The following is a 21,241-nucleotide window of genomic DNA, read 5'->3' as shown; positions in this document are numbered from 1 at the left end:
TAAAAATATAGATTCTTTTTTGTTTAAAAAATAGAAAAAAAATCTTTTTCTATTATATATAAAATTACTTATAAGTACAAGATGTGAAGCAAACATATGCCAATCCTTATCAGTAGATCTGGACTCAGTTTGACCGCTGCCTTCTTTCAGACAGTAGAATTGGTATGAACTCAAACATATAAACACACGCAAACATTTCCTTTTAATTTACTGGTAAATTGTTCTTTTCATCTTGCTATTACGCCTTGAGAATTCAACATCAGCTTTTTAGTTTTACTTAAGATTTTTTTTTTTTTTTTTTTTTTTTTTTAAACTGGAAAGCAAATTAGGGAAGAAAGGGTCATATCTTTGAGTGCTGCAAATCTTATATGTAAGTCAATATGGATGTGCATTTAAAGAATTTGTTCTCTAGATTTCAAGAACAATTCGGGTCTGGCCCGGGACTCGGTCCTGGATCCGGAGCATGCCTTATGAAGGTGGATGGCATTGCACCACCTTTCATTAAGTCACTATATAAAGCTGCGGCAGCCCTGTATAGGACTGATCCGTGGAGGCGGTTGCGCCCGGGCCATCTTTTTGGTGTTAAGGCAGGAAAGGATTCAGATTGGTATGGTAGAAAACAGCCATTTCCATGCATTCAATTTATTGGGGGAGATGGTGGAGATTTAGGGTTTCACATGTTTAAGTCTGAAATTGATGCAAAGAAAATGACAGGCTCGAGGGAGACGATTAGGGTTCCGAATGTAGAGCTTCTGAGAGTGACTTTCGAGGCGGAGTCTGTGATGTTTCCTTCGAACAAGAGAATGATCAAATCGTTGTCTTTAGAGGTGTCTGGTGAAAATCGGTTTCCGGTTATTGATGTGGCTCGATGTACTGAATCTGGTGAGATTCAGTTTAGAAATCCAACGCTTGAAGAGCTTAGATTTGTTTACGCCTTTATGAAGGCGATTTTGTTACTGCACCCCCTGCTTCGACAAGATTTTGAAACAGGTCCAAAGTGGTCTAGATTGATAAGTTTTCAGCCATTTATTGAAACAGTTGATGTTCAATGGCCTGCAGAAATGGCCAGAGGGAACGATCTTGTTGCAGTTACTATCTCACACCCTCCCGGCCATGGGTATGAGGAAAAGAATAGTTCAAGAGGATTTGAGGATAAGTATAGTTCAAGAAGCTCGACTCCTACGAAGTATTCAGAATCGCCAAGAGAGGAGACATTTTATGAAGTCGAAGTAAATTCAATGATTAGCTTGAGGCAATGCTCAATGTGCGAAAAAGAGATTGAAGAGGAGCAATCACTTTGTTGTGGACGTTGTCGTGCAGTAATTTACTGCACTTCTCTCTGCCAGCAGCAGCACTGGATTGTAGCACACGAGGACACGTGTGGACTTTACAAGGCAATGATGGAAAGGGAAGAGGAGTTGGCAATGAAGATCTTCACGTTTGATTGTTCAGTCGAACAACCCTGCAAATGGCTCGAATCACTGGGAATACACCGAAAGGGCATGTGGAGAAGGAAATGCCATTGTTATTCTCACTGTCCATTTGGCCTACTTCCTGTTAAAGATGGACTTTGGGATTCATGGGGTAGCCTAGATGATGGCGAATATCCTCATGATTCACCTTTCGACAATAATCTAAGGGATGGACTGTTGAGCCCAATAATTCTTTCTGGTTGGTTTGAGTACTATAGCCTTCGCTCGCTGCCACTCTCAAGCCCTGTGGCTGACATTCTTTCTCACCCCCTGACATTATATCATATACTGACCGCACTTAACATCAGTTCTAAAAATCTTTTACTCAAAGGCAAAGAGGTGATCCTTCATTACCTTGGACCCGAAGGGGAACTGGATTGGATTCCAGCATTTGCTGAAATCGGTCATTTACTCAATGGTGTTGGCAATATACAGATAGCTATGGTAGGACCTGGTGTCCCAACAAATTTGTCCGGGACAACTTCCGGAATAAGTAGCCGAGTGAGGGTAAACCTAATACAAGGTGTTTATCAGGAGGTGGCCACCTACCTTCCTACTCCCCATCTAATTGTGGCTTTAAATAGTGGATTAGAGACCTATTCAAGTTGGGGTGGAGCCCTTGACTTGATAAAGTCTATGAATACTCCAGCTTTTTTCACGGAAGAGTCTGAACTCTCATGCTCTAACGCAAAGCAAGGGCTTTTCGCTGCTGGGCTTTATATTAGCTATCCGGTGACACCAAATCCTTTCCGTTCTCCGGTGAGGAATTATGGGCCTTTCAACAATCTTCCGTCATACAGCAATGGTTTCGTGTTTGGAGTAAATACGTAATCTACAAGTTTGCAGGGATCAAGCAGAAGTTTCTTGTTGTATTTCCCACTTTCTGGTTTTCAGACAACGGCACTGGATTGGTATCAATATACTTAATAGATATCTGTATTTTGTATCTTACACTGGTCTTCGGTCATAATCAATTCTTATTTTCCAAGTATTGTTATGAAATATCAAACTGTTGAATTGTAGGTAACCAGTTCTTAAGCAGTTTAATTTTTACTTTCCGTTCTTGTTATTAAGTGCATTTTTGGATTGGCTTAACTTACGATTTAAGTTAATCCTCCTCTTTATCTACTTATAAGTTAAGCTAATCCAAACATGCTATAATTATGCTGAACATACGTATGAACCAGGAGCAAATAGATGTTGCCAGACCCACTTAAGAAAAATCCCTTCATTGCACGTGCAGTAGCGCATTGCCAAACACGCTCAGGCACCGTAAAATGAAATTCCATTGAATACGCATCGACGAGCATATGCAAGAGCGCCATCAAATCAATCATCAGCTCCAGGAGCTTAGCAGCCTCTCTTAATCTTCTTTCTGCCTGCTTTTTTGCCAACGAGCTCTGAGTATAACTGCATCGAAACGAAACCAAATAAAGTTACGGGGAAGATGATGTCAATGTTGCTAACAGAATGCAATATTGATGACACATGGTGTCATGTTATGTTGGACTGAATAGCAAGGAATATGATTAAGGAAGTAAAACAAGTTGAAATTTTGTTTGAAATCCCAATTGGATAAATAAGGTAATCTGGCCCCAACCCATAATAGACTCTTCTCGTCTTTTTTTCTTTTCTTTTTTTAAAAATTAATTCTATTTTTTACACGCTTTAACATCCTGTGATTGTCCAAGATTGTGGGAGTGCAGAGTGCACTTCTATTTGGCAGCATTGGTTTCAACCCCCAACCTCCACCCCCTCGCGCAACCCAAAAAAATGAAAAAGAAAAATAGAACACGGCAAAATGTTGAAACCAAATTAAGAGATCTATTACGTGCATCAGACGTGACGTGTAATAGAGAGATTAAGAGATCTATTACATGCATCAGACATGACGTGTAATAGAGAGAGAGAGACTACAGTTTTCAAATACTTTTCAGTATTGATTTTTTTTTTTTTTTAATGTTGAACCCCAATCTTGAGGGTCTCTACCGTCCCGTCCCTAGAACTTTGTGAGGGAGGTAAATCGTGGGATGTGCTCCTGCAGGCCAGGAAACAAGAGCTGCATGTACATTGTGCCTACAAAAAATCCAATTCCAAGTCTCAGGAATCGAACCCCCACACTACGGCTGTCAGCATGGCGTAAGATAACTCCACTCCTATCCTTTGCACCACTGGACTATGCCCCGAGAGGCTCCAGTGTTGATTTTTTTGTACTACTGAACGTATGCATGGCTCTGGGCTTTATCCTTTTGCCTCAGGTTCTTTTCGGGTTCTATGTATTCTTAGTTAGAGTTGGACAAAATTTTCGAATCGAACCAATTGCACTGTATCAAACCGAGCAATTCTTCTTAAGTTAAATACACGAACGTGTATTTAAATTGAGAACTGACAAGTTTGATTCGATTCTAGATCAAGAATCGAAAAATCGAATCTCCCTAATTTTTTAATTAATTTATTTTAAATAAACCAAATTATTATTATTTTTAAATAAATTTGTTAACTAGTTAATTTAATTCAAACTAAAAAAATATGATTTGCCTATTTTTAATTTTCAATTCAAAACTAACTTAATCAAGTTGACTTAAATTTTATTCAAATCTGTTACTTTATCGTAGTGCCGTTTCTACAGCTTTGGATAAATCAAATTAAAACATCAAAACGCCTATCTTAATTATTTTGAGCTCGCTATCTTCATGTTCCTGTGATTTTAACAATCAAATCTATGAAGAATTCAACAAATAAAGACGCAAAAAATATATAAGATTGAACTACGTTATTTTGTAAGAACTAAGATTGAACATATCATTAGTTGAATTAATGTAACTTTATAAATACTAAAAATTTAATTATAATACAGAACGTGAGAATCCAACCTAACCGAACCGAAATCCGAACAGTTCCATAATTAAATTTGGACCCAACGATTTCGTTTACTAAATATTCGAAAATTTCAAGTTTAACGGGAGCCCAACCGAACCGAACCGAATCGAACCATGTCCAAGCCTACTTGTAGTAGCTACTGCTTGGCTGGACCTAAAATTTGCATTAACGTTAGTACTATCTTGAGACTAGTTATTCAAGGCTTTGGGAATACATATTTTAGCATGGAGTGACATCCGTGAAATGTTGGCATCATTAGTTCTTTTAGTTAACAATTGAAAGGTGATGCTACCAAAAATTTGCATTTTTAAATACTCGAACTTGACAAATGAGCACGAACAAGATCTCTCGAACCTGAAACAAAAGCGTCGAGGTCCGTTTTCGTCTCTCCTCCGATGTTTTAAGTTAGCAAGAAGGAAAATATGCGAGTGAGGCTACGAAGTAAAAGTAATGTTAAAAGTGTATCATAGAGACAAGCAGTGCAATCCTAACAGTATTGAGTTACTTGAATGCCTTATCTTGTTTAAGAGTCCTAAAAAACGTTAGTTCTGCATAAGGCGGACGTTGGAGTGAGATTGATATTCGGCAGAATTGATCAGATATGTGGACATACCGCCATCACACCATCTGGCCATGCCAAATTATAGCTTACAATTCCCTAGTGGAATGCAAAATTACAGTGATCCTGGATGTGACCCAGGCTTGGGATTGATAGGAATCTATACAATTTCACTTGAGCTGATGTAACCATTTCCCGAGGCCCCAAGCACTGTAAAGCTTTACAACAAATGGGTTGTACTTCAACCCACCTAATCACCTTGCAGGTGGTGGATATTATTTATAAACGACCAAGTACTCAAAAAGTTCCAATCTAACAAAATCTCCACATTACAATGATGAATAATTTCATCACGTGCTAACTTCCATAAAATGCTGGCAAATTGTGAACTTTTTCCAACCCACAAAATCAAAACAAGAACTGAATCTCTCTCAGCTTGAGCTCCATATACATACAGGTAAAAAGAACTTCTGAGGACAAGCCACTCCAGAAAAATAAGACATCTGGATTCCAGGCTCCACTTCAATCGCTTCAAGGTCACTAATCTCTAAACTGGAACCTTGGGAACCCAACTCAATACCACTGCCAACAAAAACGATCCATGGCTAGCGGATGGGATGGTATTGAGCTGATACTCTTTTGGGAGGTAGCTTGCGCAGTATGAACAACACAAGTGCTGAAGGAAGAATCTCGACCAGCTGTTTTTGCATAAGCTGTGTGTGAACACAAAACTAGGGAAGAAAAGGTTGGCAAACTTGATAAAAGCAGTTTACCATGTAATAGATGAGATTCAAAATTGGATGGTCCAATACTTCAAGAGATGCATCTGCGTCGAAAGCAGATAGCCCAACCTGCAGAATGTTGCAAAATATAGGCTTCATAAAATCAATAAAGAGTGCATCTAAGAATGTAGTACAAAGAGAAGTATATCACACAGGAAACTAAAAGCATGTTTGGAAAAAGTTTATAAACAGTTTTGGTTATAAATTGACAAAAATGAGTTGTGGATAAATGGGACAATACTTGTGGATCCCACAAAATGTGTGGATAAAAAGTAGTTTAAATGTTTATAAAAATGAGCCAAGCACAGGCTAAGATATGCCCCAGAATTCTAAAAAGTAAATCCAATTTTCCAACTTAGGATTGCTTTATGCTTTTCCACGTCTGTAGATGTCTGGGAAATTTATTCACACAAGACTAATGCATGAGAATTCTGAGTAAAGAACTTAAAATGACAGCAACCACGTTTGCGGACTTATGTCAGGTGAAGAAATCGGTACATATTGGCCTACAAATCCTTTCCCTCGCAATTCCCTTGTAATTAAGAAAATATACACTAAACTCCCACGTCCTACACCTCACAAAGCAACATTTACGCTGTACTCCAATAAATTCAATAAATAATAAACGTCATCTCATGCATAGTTCTATTTAGCTTGGTATACTGAACTCTGCCTAGTGCCAAAATCCTAAGAAGCTCCAGGCAGTCAAAAGTGAGAAAAAAACATGCCAGAAAGCACTCAATATGGCTTCTGGATGTGTGCTATTTGTTTTGTTCTTAATTTTTCTAATAAATTTCTTAATCAAAATTTGCCTCGTTTTCTCCCTATGAATCAATTTTTTTCATTGCCAAAATTGTTCAAGTTCTATAGTAGCCATGATACAAATTGAACCCTAGATGTACAAGTAGATAATGGACAATCTCCACCCAAAAATAAAAATAAAAATGTTTGTTATTAAAATTTGACACATGTTAATTCTATGTGCAGTCAATAAATAATTAGGACACTCGGAAATAGCGACAGAACAATGCGTGTTATATGGGGATAAATCAATAATAAGCAAAAACTGTGGGATGCTTCCCACGGATAATTAAAGAAATGATGGGAAGTTAAGTATGCCTGAAAGTCTGAAACAAGTACTGTTGCCAGAATATTTTAAAGATTTCCGAGAGAGATTTTCATTGGGCACTCTTTTAACTTATTGGACTACTCACCCTGGAAGATAAAAAAAACACAACAATTAAACCACCACCAAGTCATGAGTGCTATTTTTGCAAACTTTGGTTTCAGAAAGAATATCTGTTAGCGGGCTCTTCTTCACATGCAGAAACACTGAGTTTGTTAGTGAGACCAATGCGAGCATCCATAAAGACAAGAAAAATCAGATTCTTTCAACAGAGCAAGCACTTCTACTACGTCAAATAACCAAGTGAGAGGCATTTCAAACCACATACCACAAAGCATCTTATAAGAAAACAAGTGAAGCATATAGCCGTCACAAATCCAACCTGCAAAAACAAAATCCAATCATTTCTCATTGAGCACTAGAAAGAATGAGAAGGATAGACATTGAAAGTGAGAACAAGTTACACAAATGAAAAGCATGTGGATTAATATCATGAGGCTACTTTAAATAATTACTAAGCTAATAAACAACTGGAGAATAGCAACATCAGCTGATAGACAATATTACCTCCCAACAGCCATCACCAGATTTGGAAAAAATAGTAGTATCCTAAATAGATATGCAAATTGTGTATCTGGACCAGTATTGTAAGTGTTTTAGTTTGCCATGTATTATCTTCTGATTGACAAGCTAATCAGAGTCGATATGTAGGGAAAAATTTTCCCATTGAGACCTAGTGACCAACGCTAAACAGGCAAATAAAAAACTGTTTTCTATTTGATTTGAAACGTAAGCTAATTAAATGTGATGCATGTGTGGTGTGGTATTACTTCTATCATTTTACATAACGATAAAAATTTCAATCCCAAGTCTTTTAGGGTATAGAAATTTGTGATTGTGTCGTTGAAGAGACCTGCTAATCAAATATGCTGAAATTAAGCGAGTCAAATCATCTGAATGAATTTTAAGAGGTATCAATATTGACTGATTTTCCAGTGATGTAGACTTGTAATTATGCAACACACTATCAATGCATACACATTGAGCGATAAATTATTATTAGGTGAACGTTGTTTGGTCCACAGCCAGAGAGGCCATAAGACAATCTGGATGGTTTTGTCAGAGAAACTTTATATATCGTTTGGATATTGTGTAATGCATTTTTCTTATCAATAATTTATTGACTTATCAAAAAGTAAACAAAGCATATGTTTGGCAGCTGTTTATAGTTTGTTTATAATTGATCAAACATCTTTGTATCCAAACATACTGTTGGACCCACAAATACTACCCACTTACCCACCATCTATCTATTTGAAATGATTATACTAACTCCCAACATGCTTTTTAATGAAACAAAAATAATGCAACAGAGCACATGTTTGGCAAAGCTTAAATTTGCTTACAAGTTAGCCAAGATCTATTTTTATCCCCACTTTCCTTGGAACTCGCAACTTATACCCACTCATTATCCACAATTTCATAGCACATTTTATAATCTAGTAAAAGTTTTGCCAAACATGCTCATAGTATAAAGAGTATGCAACTCTTTCTGATGTCAAATAAAATTAGAAGGCATAACCTCATGAAGTTTCTTTCTCCTCCCTTTGGACTCGATGGGAAAGCGTCTCAGCATGAAAAATAACCTGGAATAAGAAAAGAGACGAAATTGACAACTGATGAAGTAACAGAAAATTCGAATTCAAAACCTCAACAAATAAATTGGGAAGGATTAATTTGCTATGGACCATAACAGCAGTGATTTGAAAGTTTTCAAATACTCACCTTCCTCCATACAGCAAGAAACCTAATGCTGCGACAAATGATACCACTGCAGAGATCAAAAGAGATGAGAAACCATATATATTTTGCACATAAATGATTCCGGCAAAAATAAATAAATAAATAAAAGAAAAAATTAAAAAGAAAAAGAAAAAGAAAAGCAAGAATGAATTTAAAAAGTAGAAAATAGAAATTACTAGGATGATATCAACCTGCCATAAAAATCTTTCCAATGAATTCCACGGCACTGCTGTCATCTATCCACGTGTACACCCAGATACAGACCTGATTTCAATACCTCTTTACTTATAGGATCATTTATCAAAAGCAAAATTTTAATTTCCACGTGACAGATATGACAACTGATGCAGGACATAGTAGAATAAAATAAAATTAAAGAAGCTAGTTTGGGAATTATCTGGTCACTTGTCCAGTCCTTGTGTCTTTTTCAAGTATCGTAAGTCCTTCTTGTGATTTCATTTATCTAATTTTTTGGTCACTTGTCCAGTCTTTTGTGTCTTTTTTTCAAGTATCTTCAAGTCCTCATGATTTCATTTATCTACTAGTAAGATGTACAACATTGTTGATTTGTTGTCTATTAGTAAGTAAGAGAGAGCTGGTTAAATTTGTTATCGTATTCCATGATTAGGACAGTAGAAAGTTTTGAATAGATGCTGCAGTATCAGGCTGTCATTAACTTGTATCATGTGTTATGTAAAATCGGATAGAGGTCCAATCTCAGGTGAATAGAGATCTTGAATATTGTGAGACACCACAACACTTGGTCACTAAAGTTTGTCTTCTACAGATATGATTTCATTAAATCGTTTATGATGGAATGACATAAGATTTCAGATTTGTCCATAGATGCATGATGCATCCTCTCCTGGATGTGATGCAGAAGATGCCTTTACAATTGCTAGGTTCCCTTCATCTCTTTTTTTCCATTTTTCTACAGTTCTCAATTCTCGCTGAACCAGACATCTAGTCTAACCTTTCGGCCTTTCCACTTAGAATTCTCCCCGAGCACATGCCCATCATTTCTCCAACTGAAACATGACTTAACAAACTTATAGTCCTTCAGCAGACGTGAGTATCTACCCCCCAAGACATCCAGCATATGACAATTTTCTTAGTTATAGCTATTTCGTGAGGGAATTTTGTCACGCTCACCAGTACACGAAGAGTAATGAATTGCACTTCGTTTAGCCAGACAGCCTTCATCTTAAAGCAAGGAAGGGAAAGAAAGATTGGCATCTTAAATCATAATATTCGTATTCTGTCCCCAGCATAAAAGATGTGTAAGAAATTTAACTTGAAACCGCTCCTACTGGACCAAGTAATCTAACTATATTAAAACTTTTTGCCAGGATTATTTGCAGTCCTCTTCTTCACTGACAAGAGGAAATAGATGAGAAGGTTTAAATTCTGACCAACTGATATCCCAGGACAAAGGTGGAATAGTTGAAAGAAGAAAAATGATGCAATATATCTTAGGTATAGAAGCAACATGACACAAGATTCAGGGAGTTGAATTTATATCATAAAGGCATTTGTAACAACTATTCAGGTCAGAATAGATTATGTGAATTTTTACAACATTGACAGTAAATATAACTCTAAATTGCATATATATGCGTGTATATATATAATGTTAACAAATCAAATAGTACTACTAAGTGAGGTTGCAGTACAAGTGCAATGCACCTGTATGAAGTATATTGCAACATTGACAGAAATATAGAAAATCCTCAGTTTATCAGTCGGCAAACTTCTAGCCTGCCAATAATCCGGATAAAGGGTTAGAGATTCCTCATTTACTTAACTGCATTCACAAGTGAGTATACTTCACTTTGTCAAGATATTATTTCAGGACAAAAAAATAAATAAATAAATCAGTGTCAAAGGATTCACAAGCACTCATTCAGTTGGTGGATAATTTAGTATGACTCTCTACTTACCTGGTGATATATCTCTGCCCAAAAAAGAACAAGAAGTGTATATGTTGAGAAAAACAGTAGCCCAGGAAGATCCAAGAGTATCAAAGTTAGTGCCTGATACAAAATGGAGTGGAGTTTCTTCAAGTGAATGACTAAGCATGATAAGTGGCCATGTGATGATAAATATGCAAATATCTGTCATGGAAACAGTTTAAATTCGTGCAACCCACTTCATCGCCAAATAACTATAGTGCAAACTCACAATAATTATTCAGTTATCCAGATTGTGCGTGCACCCATGCAACCCATACGCTGGTTCGGGAAAAAAATAGAAAAGAAATTCAGCTAGCATATATATGCTTGTGATCTGAATTTTAATGAAACGATTTTCACATAAATGATAATGTGATTTTTAAGTGTTATGAGTTCCCTCCGCAGATCTGCAATCCCCAAACAGGGAAATATATCTTGGGTCACTACCAACAGTAATAACCAAGAAACATATCATGAATTTCATCTACCATTCTTCTAAGTGAAAGCGAAAATATTTTGTTAGTTATCATAAGCCTGCGTTACATAAACCATTATAGTTTTATGAGAAATTCCTTTTAAGTAGAAACCTAGATGCGATGGAAACCGGGAGTAGGGCCAATACGAAAATTTAAGGTATAACCGTCAAAGAACTTCAGAGCTTGATTGATCAAACCCCTAATACAGTCCAGAGGAAACAAAATAATATTTAAAAATGTAGTTTGTCATAGTATCATCAAATAAATGCATGTTTCATGAAAAATGCTTGTACATCTAGAACACAAGGCCCTAGCAAGGATAGGGCAAAAAAAACTACATACAAAATAAACCAAGTGTAAACAGAAAAATTATAAAATGCATCTCAGTTAAGTATCAAGGTGAAGGAGAGACAGATATTACTATCACATAAATTTTAAGTTGTAAAATACAAATTTTTTAACCTACTAAGAAGCTTCAATCAAAAAGAACAGTTCGGAGGAAATAAAAGGAGCAGAGGGTGACTGGCCACCATCAAGCATAGAAGTTTTCATGGAGAAACTTACCTTGGGGTGCAAAAGAAAAACTTGTTTATGAAATCCAAGCACCACAGCACGCACTGAAATAAGTAGCTGTATAATTAACTAATGAATAGGAACACAAGTATAAGATAGCCAAGTCATTCTTCGATTTTTACCTCCATTCACAATAAAGTTCATGAGGTGGAAAACCTTTTGAGTAGTCCATCCATACTCAGGTACCCTTACTTCAATTCTTATTAGTTGAATCTGCACATATAAATGCCATAATGAGCTTAAAGGCTGATATGTAATAGTCCTCATAACTGAACAACGCCAAGATACTGAAATAAAATATGAAGAAGATTTAAGCTGAAGCAAAATAAATTCGAAATCGCAAAAGAATTAATAACAAAGTTTGAAGTTTTCTTCATCTTTATGACTAGTTTACTGATGGAGGGTATGAACCTAACTAAATATCTTAAAATAATAAAGCAAATACTTCTGCAATTATTAAGATTATTGGACATGACAAAATGTATGACAAATAATAACTCATCATGATTAGCCGGATCAGGGTTCTTCACATTCCTTTTTCTTCTTTGCTTAACTAAATGGAAGCCGTCAAAAATCAAACGATTTCATATTGCTATTAAGTGCATGCTTGTAAGTGATTATAAGCCTGTGGATCACAAAGAATGTGTGGTTAAAAAGTAGATAAAAGTTGTGGATCCGATGGAACGTGTCGTTAAAAATGATGTTTGACTAGCTTATAAGTACTTAAAAGCTTTGCCAAACATATATATATATATATATCCTTTTCATTTCAACTTATACTGCATTAGTTGAAGATAAATCTTCATGGTGCTAAGTAACCCAACTGCTGTATATTATAGATTAACTCAAGTAATGGTAGGTAAGAGCTCAACTCCCTTTCCGATGATTCTATCCGAAAAGCATTCAAGAAGTTAAAATTTTCAATCAAATTCCAATGCACCACGTTCTCCGTCGCCCAAAAATGTCACTAACAATAACAATTATTGAACTCGCTACTCGATAATCACGTCTAAGAAACAATCTCCAATTTTTTCATCTATAGAAATTTCAGAAAATTATAGATTTATCAAGAAAATAACATTTTAAAGGTACAACACGTACAGTATCAATAATGAATTTGCATACACCTAAAACAACATATGTATATATTTGATTGCGGTGAAATAGTCAATTGAGTGACTAACGAGGGCAACTGCAGAAACGAGAGCGTATGCCCCGCAGAGACTGAAAAATATTCCGTCCTGCCATTTGACCGACTCATTGATCTCATCCCACCAGTTCGCCGCCAGTTCTCCGACACCGAAGTCAATCTCCGGCAAGGTCAGTAGCATTCTCGTCATTTCAGCTCAGATCTCCTGCCAAGTCAAAAACTGTGAATTTTATCGAATCACACCACTACGAAACAAGGAGGCGCGTGGGCCTCTACATCAAATCTTGAGAGAAGAAAGCGATAAAATTATTAGTAAAATACAAAAACAGCATTCTATCTTCACGACCCTACAAGGTACCAGAAGGTTTAACGCAGCTGAGTTTCCCCTTCCACGAGACCTTTCTTTATTGTTCTGCGCCGTTAATTATCATGAATAAGTATAACGTTGTTATTTAGTCATATTTGATATTGATTTAAATTAATTTTTAATTTAAATAAAAATCAAATATTCAATATTAATCATATGATTCGTACATTTCAAAAATTTCAATTAAAATTCATTAAATGTCTAATTTTAATCCCCACCAATTTAACACATTAATTAATCTGTCGTGGATAAGAATTTTAATTAACAGTAAATAATTAAACTTCTACTTTACTAATTAATTAGACTAGTTAAGCTCCGGCGGGGACCCACACAGCCAAGAGGTGCTGGCAATATTTCAACTCAGATTTTTTCAAAATAATTTTTGTAAAAAGGTTTTTTTTTTTTTTTTTATAATTTGTGATTAAAAATTAAACAACGATTATGAATTCACGCATTAAATTATTTTAGAATTAAACTAATTGTACGTTACTTTTGTACAACTAATTTGACATTCATGTTTTTTATGCATCAAAAAATGTCAAAACTAATGTACAAAATGAATGCATGTAGCAGCTTTGATTATTTTATTATAAAACTATGTAGTAAAAAATGAATTTATCAAAAAATGAGGATCAGCAATGCTTTTGTAGGAAACTAGAGCATGTTTGGCAATTGGCTCTAAAGTAATTAAATAATTCAGCATATACTGTTAAGAGTGAGTTACATTTTTATTTTTATTTTTATTTTAAATTTTTTTGTCTTTGTTTTTATTTAGTTATATCACATTCTATTTTGCGAGATTTAAATACTATCGTCAATACTTTGATATAAGTTTCAGATATTCCTTTGAGCTATTTGTAACTAACCAATTAAGAACGTTCAAATGCTTCGAACATGCAATAGTTGATTTTTCGATAGCCCATAATTGTAGTGAGTGTTTATATTAATGACAAGGAAGACATTTCTATTAGGGAAAAGTTCAAAAATCAGGTGTCAAGTATGACACAATTCAATTTTCAGGTGTCAAGTTTAAAAATGCAAAACTCAGGTATTGACTAATTAATTAAATATATTTATTATTTAAATACAATAAGATCACAATTACACAATTATAAGTCACAGATGATTTTATTGGTCACATATTATGTCGAGGTCACAAATAAAAAATTCTACAGGTTACAGATTGTTTCGTTGGTCACAGATAAAAAAAAATTATAGGTCACAATTTATCTATCGATTACATATTTACAAATTTATTGGTCACAAATTATTTTTTAATCATATATTATCGAATTTTAAGGTCACAGTTGAATAGTCACAAATTTTATGGTCACAGTTTATCCCACGCTGCCCCGTTGTGACACCACGCACCACCACCCACAAATCCGCCACCGCCACTTGCAACCATCCTCGCCCTGTGACCGTCCCAAACACCACAACAACACCACCATCCCCATCGTCAACCGTCACCAACATTACCTCCAACATCCTGTACCAACAACCACCCACGTCACTACTATAACTATCACCACCACCACCACCACCACCAACCACCCACCGCACCCAACCAGATCTGCAATGCCCATGGAGAAACACTACCGACGCACATTGGCAACAGCACGCCATCACCATCGCGAACATCCAAGCGCGCGCGCGTGCACACACACACCACGCACACACAACCGCAACCACGCCATCACCGTCGCGATCTGAGGCACAACCATGACACCCATGCACACCCAACCACGATCGCAGCCTCACGTCGCGATCTGCGACACAACCATGCACACCACGCCACCGCCGCCATCAGCCTTCGATTACAGCAACAAACTCTCATATGTTAGCACCGCCACCATCAGCCTCCAATTCCACCGACATCGACGACGCTGCAACGAACTCTCAACAGCCTTCGATTCCAGCAACATCGGCCAAAGCAATTTCTTCATCGTCGAATTTTGTCTCAGATTTTACAGTGAGAGGGGAGAGAAGAAGGACCAGTTTTAGAGAGAGAAAATAATGGAGAGTTAGGGTTTGGGTGAAAGGAAAATTGATTTAAGATTTATATTTATTGATACTTGATTTATGAATAATGAAAGTTTGCACCTGAATTTTGAATTGTATTCTTTAAATCCCTGCTTTTGTTTAATTTCCTCTTTCTATTATGCTATTAATTTTCTTGTTAATATGCTAAGCCCATTGTAATACAAAAATCAGAAGATGAATATACCAAAAATTTTCAAACCATCATTAAGCAATTTGCAATTTTTGCTTTGGTAATTTAGGTTCCGTTTGAGCCCCATTAATTTGAAGTAATGTATTATGGAATAGTGACTGATGGAGAATGTGTGGTTAAAAATAAGAAAAATTCTTTGATTTGTGTGTAATATTATTTTAATTAAGAATGTATGATTGAAAATGAGTACTATAAAAAAAATAATGTAAAAAAATAAGGCTCAAACAAGAGTTTATTTTGTGATGAGAGCTTCGAAATAAGGAAACATTTATTAGAGGGACTCCTCTTTAACATTTATTAAATTAATAAAGTAAAAATCTATGAAACATAAAAACAATGAGACATGATCGGAGAGGAGGGTTTAGAGCATAAAATTTAGGGTTTTGATACTCAAATAGGGGCCGTGACAGGCCAATAGGCGCCCCCTATTGGAGGGGGTGCCAAATTGGCGTCTTTCATAGATACTTGTCACGGCCCTCATAACAATAGCACGACTCTTAAATTTATAAGTAACTTGTTTGTAAAATATGTTTTGAGTATTACAAGTAATTCTTCAATAACTTTTTCTAACTTGTTTGATTTGTTTATTTTAAGTACTATGAAAGTTTACTTCTTAAAAGTAGTCATGATCTTACAAACGTTTGCTTATTTTAAGATCGACCAATTAAAATTACTTTTATAAAAAGCTAATTAATACTTTCGAAGAAAATAACACAATAAAATTTTAGGTAATAAAAATAATGTTGACTTTTATTTCCTTCTTAACTTAGCCAAGCCACAATGTTAAATTGCACGTATAAATTTCATTTGAAGAAGATGACATGTTATTAATAGAAAAGTGGTTTATATTAGTTTAATCCATATATAAAGTGGACATATGAAAATATTAATTACAGCAAAAGCTCCAAACTTTCGAAATATTAGCAAACTTTCCTCAAACTTTTGTTTTGTTATAACTGTCGCTTAAAACCTTTCCAAACGTTGTAGATGAAGCCCTTTTGGACAGTTTCCATCCACAATTCCATCAGTTGACTAAAAATCAACTTTAACCGTGTTGACATCCGAACTCCGACCTAATAAAAACAATTCGCTAACCCCACCTCAGTTAAATGTAAGTTCGGCCTATACTCCCAGGTCGGACAAACCCGCCGTTATCTCAGAAAAATATCATGATTACCCCTTGTCACATCATCCTATCAATCAGATACACTTGCCACAGGTGACATCATCGCCGCCCGGAACAACCAATGCCAAGTCCTCGAACTCCAGCCCCTTACAGGTCATCATTACCTGGGTAATACATTGACACATGACCATCGACCTCATCGACCAATCATAAGAGAATTTAGCAACCCGAGTTTCGAGCTCGGCACTGTTGCTGATTTGATATAATTTCGGCTGAAACTATGTATAAATAGTTGAATAGGATTCTTGTAAAAGGCAAGTGAATTCATATAACGACTTATGGCAAATCACACTTAAAGACATTTTTTGTGGTCTTTTTCAAGCATAAATCGCCCTTTTTCATAAAATTGGTTCAAAATTATCCTTGCTAATTTTGACGTCAACAGTTTGGCGCTAGAAGAAGAGTCCTAATTGTGAAAAATAGTCCCATTCGCTCCACAAACTTTCAAGAGTCATTAGTCATAGCTCAAGTTTCAGAAATCCATCTCACACCTACCCTCATGAAACGAATATACCACTGAGTTCTCCACAACGGCAGAACCCTCAAATGACCGCAATGAGGGAAGCCTTGGAAAAATTGACAAATGCAGTGGGACGATTGGAAAGGAGCCAAACCCATTCGTCCCCATCAGATACCGAGGTGGAATCTCCTGTAAGGACAAAGGCAAGGCGTCCCCCCCACCAGGAGGACTCTCCACTTTTTAATAGGAGAATCATCAAGAAGTCAAACCGACGAGGCCAAAAGCAAGGAACCCGAGGCGAGAAGGACTGCAAGTGTGTTCGACAGATTGGGGACCCATCACTCACTGACTCCTACGCAAGGACAAATCGACCTGAAACGTCCTTTGAAACAAACAGAACCTGAACTAAGCGAGCTTAAAAAATGTATCGCCGAACTGGAGGCTAAAAACAAAGATGGCACTGAAGGTTACCAAACCAAACGACATTCTTCCTTCACTGAGGATGTCCTTATGGAACCATTACTTGAAAAATTAAAAATCCCTCAGATCACCACATACGAAGGGAATGGTGATCCCCTCAGCCACCTTGACAAATACACCTCGTGGATGGAACTACAAGGGCAAGCAACGCAATCATGTGTCGGGCATTTCCCTTGACTCTGGGAGACAAAGCCCACGAGAGGTCGGTAAAGGATTGGAATGATCTAGCCACGGCATTCTTGGTCCAGTTCATGTGCTCCAAGGACAGAACCACACCCAAAGAACGTCTAGTGAGCATCAAGCAAGGAAAAAGTGAATCCCTCAAAAGCTATCTGAGCAGGTTCAACAAGCAATTCATGGAAGTGGAAAAAATATCTGACGATGCGGCACTCATGGCCGTATTAGCAGGACTAAGACCCAAAACAAGATTCTGGTGGTCAGTACACGAGGACGGTCCAAGGACTTATCACGAGTTTTTGAATCGAGTTGAGAAATACATAACCGCTGAAGAAGCAACCTCTGACCAAGAGGAAACAAGACACGAAATTGACATTACGGTGAAAGAAAAAAAAACCAAGCCGCAGTCCCCAGCCCGAAAGAAAGAAGGACAGAAGAGAAAGAGAATGTCCCAGGGCTCAGCCATACAAGTTCCGGGAGTACCACCCACTCAAAGCCTCCTTGGAAGAGATATTCACGCAAGCCAATACAAAAGAGGCATTTCACAGACCTATAATCCTAAAGGACGGACAGGCAGGACAACGCTAGGGACGATACTTCCGATACCACAGGACGATGGGCCATGACACTGATAACTGTTGGGACTTAAAAGAGGAAGTTGAATCCTTAATTCGAAGAGGTCGGTTACAAGAGTTTGTTGCCAAGTCAAAAAAAGCAGATCAACCTACAACGCAGCAGCCACTGCTACAGGAGGCTCCCACTCGAGCCCAGCAGACAATCCCTAATCGTAACCCTCTCCCACATGTCGAAATCAAAATGATGGTGGGCGGAAATCAGTATATTGAAGGATCCAGAAGGGCCAGGCGAAGGCAAGCCCGAAGTGCAAAAATCGTGCCGAACAACTGGAATCAAACCCCTAAGACCGACATAGACCCTGAATCGTTCTGGTTCACAGAAGAAGATTATGAAGGAATCCTTCAAGACCAGAGTGACGCCCTGGTGGTCACAATAACGGTTGCCGGAGTAAAAGTCCACCGCACTCTAGTGGACAATGGAAGTTCGGTCAACATACTGTACTCACGAACCTTAAGGCAGTTGGAAATATCAGTCCGCTACCTCCAACCGTATCCAAGGAAGCTACAGGGATTTTCTGGGGATCTTATCGAAGCCCTAGGTTAGATCGTCCTTATTGTGGAGCTGGGCGAAGCTCATCGCCAAAGAAGGATCCTAGCGGATTTTGTGGTGGTCGATTTGCCATCCAATTACAATGCAATATTGGGATGACCCATTTTGCACGAACTAAAAGCTGTCACGTCAATTTATCATTATTGCGTGAAATTTCCCACTCCTTATGGGACTGGAATTATCCAAGGAGATCAACCGACTGCAAGGGCCTGCAACGTCGACCTGCCAAGGCCACAAGTCAACATACTAAGGAGTAGGATGAACACGCAAGCCGAGAAAGCCAGACCGAAGAGACCAATCGTTGCGAATCTCTCGAAGATCGACATAACGGAAAAGAATCTCAAAAAAGCTACAGATGAGCAACTGTCCTTTGACGAGAAGGAGGCGGACCCACATCCTTACCATGAAGTTATGGTTATCTTGTTGCCTGTGGCCGAGGTAACCATCCCCAAAGTCTTGGTAGATACAGGAAGCGCTCTAAACATCCTATTCAGCAACACCCTTAAATGGATGGGTATCCCTGCTAACTTCCTTCGACCATACCCAAATATGGTCCTAGGATTAAGCAGAGCCTTGACTTCTGCCAAAGGATCAATCAAATTCAAAGTTGAGTCAGGATCAACAACTCGGCAGGTGAAGACGAACTCCGAGTTCGTGGTGTTCGACACCCCTCCCCTTATGACGCTGTGATGGGACAGCCCCTACTCTTCAGCCTTAGAGAAGCAGTTTCCCTATATCACTATTCTATCAAGTTCCCCACACCCCATGGTGTGGAGGAAGTCAAAGAAAACAGGGAGCTCGCTGAAAGATGTCAATGGAAAACCTGTGCCAGCCATCAATGCAGCTTCCCGGGAGTACATATGGCAAACATATGGGAATTCGAACTCATCCCTTAGACCCACGGACCAGGATCAAAGGCGGAGAACCTGTTGAAGAACTAGGAGTTCGAGTCTGTGCCAAGGACCAAACAAAGGAGCTCAAAGTCGGGTGCAACCTGCAGCCCTCCACCCGGAGCAAAATTGTGGCTTTCCTTAAATAGAACCTTGATATCTTCGCTTGGGATCACAGTGACATGAGAGGAATAGATCCCAGTATTGCATGCCACAAATTACAGGTGGATCCTTCAGTTCGGCCAAAGTAGCAAAAACGACGATCTCTGAACCCTGAAAGATATTAAGCACTCAACAAGGCGGTGCAAAAGCTATTGAACAACGGTTTCCTCCGTGAAGCGAAATACCCGAAGTGGGTCGCGAATCCGGTCCTTGTGAAAAAGCACAACAGAAATTGGAGGGTATGCATAGATTTCACTGATCTTAAAAAAGCATGCCCCAAAGACAGCTTTCTATTGTCGAGAATAGATCAAATGGTGGACGCCACTGTCGGACACGAGCTACTCAGCTTCATGGACGCATATTCCGGATACAACCAGATACCGATGTGCGGCCCGAATCAGGAACATACCTTGTTTGTAACTAATCGAGGTCTTTACTGCTACAGAGTAATGCAATTTGGTCTCAAAAACTCTAGCGCCACCTACCAACGACTTGTGAATTCCATGTTTTCCCAGCAGATCGGAAAGACGATGGAAGTGTATGTTGATGATATACTGGTCAAAAGCATCAAGGCCAAGGACTACTGTCAGCACCTGACCGAAATGTTTGATATACTGAGGAAGTATGGAATGAAGTTGAACCCGAGGAAATGTGCTTTTGGGGTCAGTTCTGGAAGATTCCTAAGTTACATTGTAAACAACCGAGGAATCGAGGCAAATCCTAAAAAAATACAAGATGTCATCCAAATGAAGCCTCCAACCAAACACAGAGAGGTACAAAGTTTAACCGAAAGGGTTGCCGCCCTCAGTCGGTTCCTCTCCAAGTCTACGAACCGCTGCAAACCCTTCTTCGACACGTTACAAGGAGGAAAGAAGTTCGAATAGACCAAAGAATGTCAGGACGCCTTTAACGAGCTAAAGAAACAACTAGCCCGGCCTCCGTTGCTTTCAAAACCTAAGGCAGGTGAGGCCCTGAAGCTATATTTATCTGTTTCAGAGTATGCCATTAGTGCCGTTCTAACCCGAGAAGAAAACGGCGTTCAACATCCGGTTTATTACGTAAGCAAAGTGCTTCACGAAGTCGAGCTCAGATATTCGCCTGTAGAGAAACTGGCATTCACCCTGCTGATGGCAGCGCGAAACTGAGGTCATATTTCTTGGAACGCCCCATTGAGATCCTTGCTAACTCTCCATTGAGGCAAATGCTGCAAAGGCCCAAACCTCTGGACGGATGGTAAAATGGGCAAATCCTTACCCTCTCTTAGTTTGGATAGATTTTACCATTACAAGTTCACATATCAACAAGTAGAGACTCTCCTTATTTTTGAT

At 38.0% G+C, this 21,241-nt stretch overlaps 2 protein-coding genes across 4 annotated transcripts; one reads left to right on the top strand and one right to left on the bottom strand.

Annotated features, from left to right (window-relative positions):
• Positions 1-108: 108 nt before the first annotated feature.
• LOC111366354 (zinc finger MYND domain-containing protein 15) lies at positions 109-2,530 on the top strand. Its single transcript, XM_022987110.1, has one exon. It carries the CDS (start codon positions 381-383, stop codon positions 2,301-2,303), a length of 1,923 nt encoding a protein of 640 aa, XP_022842878.1. The 5' UTR covers positions 109-380; the 3' UTR covers positions 2,304-2,530.
• Positions 2,531-4,956: 2,426 nt separating this feature from the next.
• On the bottom strand, positions 4,957-13,186 carry LOC111366353 (tobamovirus multiplication protein 1-like). Of its 3 annotated transcripts, none has more exons than XM_022987106.1 (12): positions 13,132-13,186; positions 12,808-12,978; positions 11,746-11,836; positions 11,615-11,667; positions 10,563-10,655; positions 10,309-10,380; positions 8,814-8,886; positions 8,605-8,650; positions 8,402-8,465; positions 7,148-7,201; positions 5,685-5,762; positions 4,957-5,609 (listed from the first exon to the last, which is right to left on the bottom strand). In XM_022987106.1, exons 2-12 carry the CDS (start codon positions 12,961-12,963, stop codon positions 5,517-5,519), a joined length of 873 nt encoding a protein of 290 aa, XP_022842874.1. In that variant the 5' UTR covers positions 12,964-12,978; positions 13,132-13,186; the 3' UTR covers positions 4,957-5,516. The 3 variants fall into 3 exon arrangements, with proteins under 3 accessions (XP_022842874.1, XP_022842876.1, XP_022842877.1); XM_022987108.1 differs by having other exon boundaries at positions 12,808-12,993; positions 13,132-13,181; XM_022987109.1 differs by having other exon boundaries at positions 13,125-13,180.
• Positions 13,187-21,241: the final 8,055 nt, after the last annotated feature.

The sequence above is a fragment of the Olea europaea genome, chromosome 17 (assembly GCF_002742605.1).
Source record: "Olea europaea var. sylvestris chromosome 17, O_europaea_v1, whole genome shotgun sequence".
NCBI classification, from domain to species: domain Eukaryota; kingdom Viridiplantae; phylum Streptophyta; class Magnoliopsida; order Lamiales; family Oleaceae; genus Olea; species Olea europaea.
The sequence above is the reverse complement of the archived record's forward strand: the minus strand, read 5'-3'. Positions and strand labels throughout refer to the sequence as shown.

What these genes read in the sequence shown, in the direction of transcription:
- LOC111366353 (XM_022987106.1), bottom strand. Translation starts at nt 12,963, where the DNA reads ATGACGAGAATGCTACTGACCTTGCCGGAGATTGACTTCGGTGTCGGA. An exon ending in GAACTTTATTGTGAATGGAG is followed by an intron (nt 11,668 to 11,745) that starts GTAAAAATCGAA and finishes TACTTATTTCAG; the next exon opens with TGCGTGCTGTGGTGCTTGGA. An exon ending in TTTTTCTTTTGCACCCCAAG is followed by an intron (nt 10,656 to 11,614) that starts GTAAGTTTCTCC and finishes ATTTTGTATCAG; the next exon opens with GCACTAACTTTGATACTCTT.
- LOC111366354 (XM_022987110.1), top strand. Translation starts at nt 381, where the DNA reads ATGGATGTGCATTTAAAGAATTTGTTCTCTAGATTTCAAGAACAATTC.